Source organism: Chrysochloris asiatica, unplaced genomic scaffold (assembly GCF_000296735.1).
Source record: "Chrysochloris asiatica unplaced genomic scaffold, ChrAsi1.0 scaffold00170, whole genome shotgun sequence".
Taxonomy (NCBI): Eukaryota; Metazoa; Chordata; class Mammalia; order Afrosoricida; family Chrysochloridae; genus Chrysochloris; species Chrysochloris asiatica.
The window spans coordinates 7,051,816-7,055,877 of record NW_006408688.1 but is presented as its reverse complement, the minus strand read 5'-3'; the positions used below and the strand labels follow the sequence as shown (position 1 = coordinate 7,055,877).

At 43.2% G+C, this 4,062-nt stretch overlaps 1 protein-coding gene across 1 annotated transcript; it reads left to right on the top strand.

Annotated features, from left to right (window-relative positions):
* Positions 1–833: 833 nt before the first annotated feature.
* Positions 834–3,702, top strand: BBS10 (Bardet-Biedl syndrome 10). The gene is made up of 3 exons (XM_006871625.1): positions 834–871; positions 988–1,392; positions 1,743–3,702. Exons 1-3 carry the CDS (start codon positions 834–836, stop codon positions 3,700–3,702), a joined length of 2,403 nt encoding a protein of 800 aa, XP_006871687.1.
* Positions 3,703–4,062: the final 360 nt, after the last annotated feature.

The window sequence follows — 4,062 nt, the reverse complement described above, 5'->3', positions numbered from 1 at the left end:
AGAAGAATTGATGCTTTTGAGTTATGGTGTTGGAGGAGAATATTTAAAGTGCCGTGTGCTGCCAAAAGAACAGATCTGCTTTGGAAGAGGTGTGGCCAGGGTGCTCCTTGGAGACCAGGATGGCCAGACTTTGTCTCTCATACTTAGGACATATTGTCTGGAGGGACCAGTCACTGGAGAAGGAAATCATGTTTGGTAAGGTCAGAGAAGAAGAGGAAGACCTCCAGATGGATTGGCAAAGTGGCAGCATCAATGGGCTAAAGCGTGGCAACAATTGTGAGGTTGGCCCAGGATCGGGTAGTGTGTTTTGTTCTGTTGTGTATAGGGTCGCTATGCCCCTAACAACAACAGTAAACCCAAGCCATTGTAGTCCTAGTGTGGTGCTGTGGGTTAATGGGCTGGATTGTAAAGTAGGTTTGATCCTCAAGGTCGGCGTTGTGGCGCTGTAGGATATGCACTGGACTGTTAACTAAAAGGTTGGTGTTACAAACCCACTTAGCCACTTTTCAGAAATGCTGTGAGTCGGAACTGGCTTGGCCACACTTAGCAACAACATCGATGTAGTTAAGTGACGTTAAGTCTTGACATCCATCGCCACTGCTTTAAAAATAGAGTAGTGGCAGAGCCCGCCAAAAATGTGCCAGAGTCCTCTGCGGAATGTACAAAAGCAAGGCTTTCCTCATCTGTCCAGCATCCTGAAACACTTTTCGTAACAGAAGCCTTGAAAGCTAGTGGTGGTATGTGTGTAGAGTATGCCAGCAGCCAAGGCAGAGGTTTTGCTGCAAAACAAGGCGCTGTTTTGTTGGAGGGGAGGGAACGAGCATTTTGCCCCAATGCCTCTTTCTTCCCTTAGGAAGTTTCCTACAAACCGGCAAGGATTTGGAGGAAGCTGAAGCCAAGAGAGGTGAACTATTTCGCCTAAGGAACCCAGGATGGGTGGGGGGCTAGGATTTCGTTCTAGGTACTGTTGTTGGGCAAATCCTTCAGTTTCTTCTCCGCCTATTGGGCGGACCGCTCTATCGCGCTGAGCTGCAGAGCTTTTCCGTCGAATGGAAGCGTAGAGGAGGAGGGACAGCCCAACCAAAAAGGCGCGCTGGCGGGGATTCCGGTATCATCCCGCCCTTTCCGCTTCCGGCATCGCTTTGCCTCCTGGCGGTCTGGGTGTTACCGGAGCTGGCAGCCGGAAGTGATCGAGACCGGAATGGCTATGCCTGCTGTGGGGTCTGTGAAGCTGGCGTTGCAGGTTGCTGAGGTGCTGGAAAGTATCGTGAGCAAGTGCATGGGCCCCGAAGGGCAGCAAGTTCTGTGTACGAAGTCCACCGGCGAGGTGCTGCTCAGCCGAGATGGAGGCCGCCTCCTGGAGGCGCTGCACTTAGAGCATCCCATAGCCAGGTACACGCTATGTAACCTGTACATGCTATACAACCTGCACACGCACGCGCGCACACACACACACACACACACACACACACACACACACCCACCACCACCACCACCACCACCACCACTCCCCCCCCTTATTCTGGTTGGGACCAGTGCCTACTAGAGATTAGAGTTCTGCTGCCGGGAACATTCCCGGTCCCCAAATCATACCCATTCCCAAGAACACTTTTTCTGTACGCTGAGCCCTAGAATTACGGAGTAGAAGAAAACTTGACGCCCTGTGAAAGCATATTTTAACTTGGTTCTGTTGTAAGCCAGCACTTTGCAAATCTGAGATGCTGTATTTGTTTTTTATACAGGTTGTTGGTGGCATGTGTTTCCAGTCATCTCAAAAAAACTGGAGATGGTGCTAAAACGTTTATTATCTTTCTTTGCCATTTGCTCAGAGGGCTTGATGCAACCACAGACAAAGAAACAGATGCTTTAGTTTCTGAAAATACTCAAGCCCATGGGAGGCATTGGAAAAATTGTTCTCGGTGGAAATTTGTTTCTCAAGCTCTTGTAAAGTTTCAGACACAGATATTGGACTACTTTATGGACCAGTGCTTAAGTAGACACTTTCTGTCCATCTTTTCTTCATCCACTAAAGAGAAAACATTATGTAGGAACTCTATAGAGTTGCTCTTAGAAGCATATTTTTGTGGACGAGTTGGGAAAAATAACCACAAATTTATTTCACAGTTGATGTGTGACTACCTTTACAAGTGTATGGCTTATACAAGTGGGATTGAAGAAGTATTTGAGTTAGTGGATGACTATTTTGTAGAATTGAACATTGGTGTCCCTGGCCTTCCTGTTTCAGATTCCAAAATCATAACTGGACTTGTGCTACACAGAGATTTTTCTGTGTACTGCCCAGCAGACGGTGACGTAAGAATAGTGATAGTTACAGAAACCATCCAGCCTTCTTTTTCAGAATCTGGATCAGAGTTTGTTCTTAATTCAGAAGCACAATTTCAGGAATCTCAATTTTGGATTATGGAAAGGACAAAAGCAATAATGAAATATTTACAGAATCAGAACATCAAATTGCTCCTCTCTAGTGTGAAACAACCAGATTTAGTTACCTATTATGCAGATCTGAATGGAATATCAGTGGTGGAGTGTTTATCAGCAGAAGAAGTTTCTCTCATTCAGAGAATCGGTGGTCTTTCTCCTTTTGTACTACCACCCATCTGTTCACAGCATGAAATCTCTAACACTGCCTTAGTGAATTTTTGTAAGCCCCTTATCATTAAATCCAAAAGGTATGTTCATCTTGGCTTAATTAGCACATGTTTATTTATACCACACTGTATAGTTCTTTGTGGACCAGTGCACGGACTTGTTGAACAACATGAGGATGCTTTACGTTCAGCATTTAAAATGCTTCGGCAGTTGTTTAAAGACCTTGATCTAAGTTACATGACACAAACCATCAACCAAAATTCTACACCAAGTCCTCTTATTTGTAATAGTAGAGAAAGTGAACTGTTTGAAGAAACTGGTAATGATTCAATACAAAGACTGTGTAGGGACCCAGTTGTAAAGAACAAAGATGAACTGGCAATTGTTGAAACACATTTAATATATTCAAATTTGGAGATTCCAAGTGTAGAGTTAGAAACACACATCCCATGTTCAACACCACAACTTATACCAGTAGATACATACCAAACAGATGACACACTGAGAGGTTTATCTCAAAACAAAACCAGAATGCATAATCGTGAACCATTAATTCCGAGTAAGTCCACTGACCGCCCAACAACACAAAACACTAAAATAGAAATGTCTTACGAAAATGTACAGGTCAAAAAAAGTGTTGGTATGAGGAACACATTACCACTAAGTTGTAAGTCACTGGAGAGTTGCAATTCCTCATCTATATCAGCAGGTTGTGTTTTACCTGTGGGTGGTAATTTTGAGATCTTGTTACATTACTATCTAATCAACTATGCCAAAAAATGCCAGCAATCTGAGGAAACTGCAGTTAGTATGATAATAGCTAATGCACTTTTAGGCATTCCCAAAATCCTTTATAAGTACAAGAAAGGAAAGTACAGCTTTCCACAAATATATGTAAGAAGTTTATATGCACTGCAAACCAATCAACCCATGGTATGCACTCAAACAGGCTTAGAATCGGTAGCTGGTAAATATCAGTTGCTAACTTCAGTTCTTCAGTGTTTGGCAAAAATTTTAACCATTGATTTAGTAATCAATATTAAGAGACAACCTCAGAAAGTTTATGAGCAAGATTCAGAAGATGAACTGTGAAATTGAAAGTTTATTTTTAATCCATGGTGCTTTGGGTTAATGCACTCGATTGCAATGCCAGTTTGAACTGCAACGTCTGTGGTTCAAGCTCACCACCCGCTCCTCAGAAACCCAATACAGGGTCGCAATGGGTAGGAACTGTCTCAACTGCACTAGACAACAACAACAAGATAAAATAAAGCAGGTATGTGACCTCTAATTTTCAAATTAATTCAGTCTACTTAGGAAAAAACATGACTTAAAAATTATACAAAGCTTCCAGGTAGGGGAAGCCAAGACCTAGCTAAGCATGTCTTTTTCTTCCCTCTCCCATGTCTCTGTTTCAGCTGTTATTCTGTGTGTTTGGGGGAGTATTTCTTT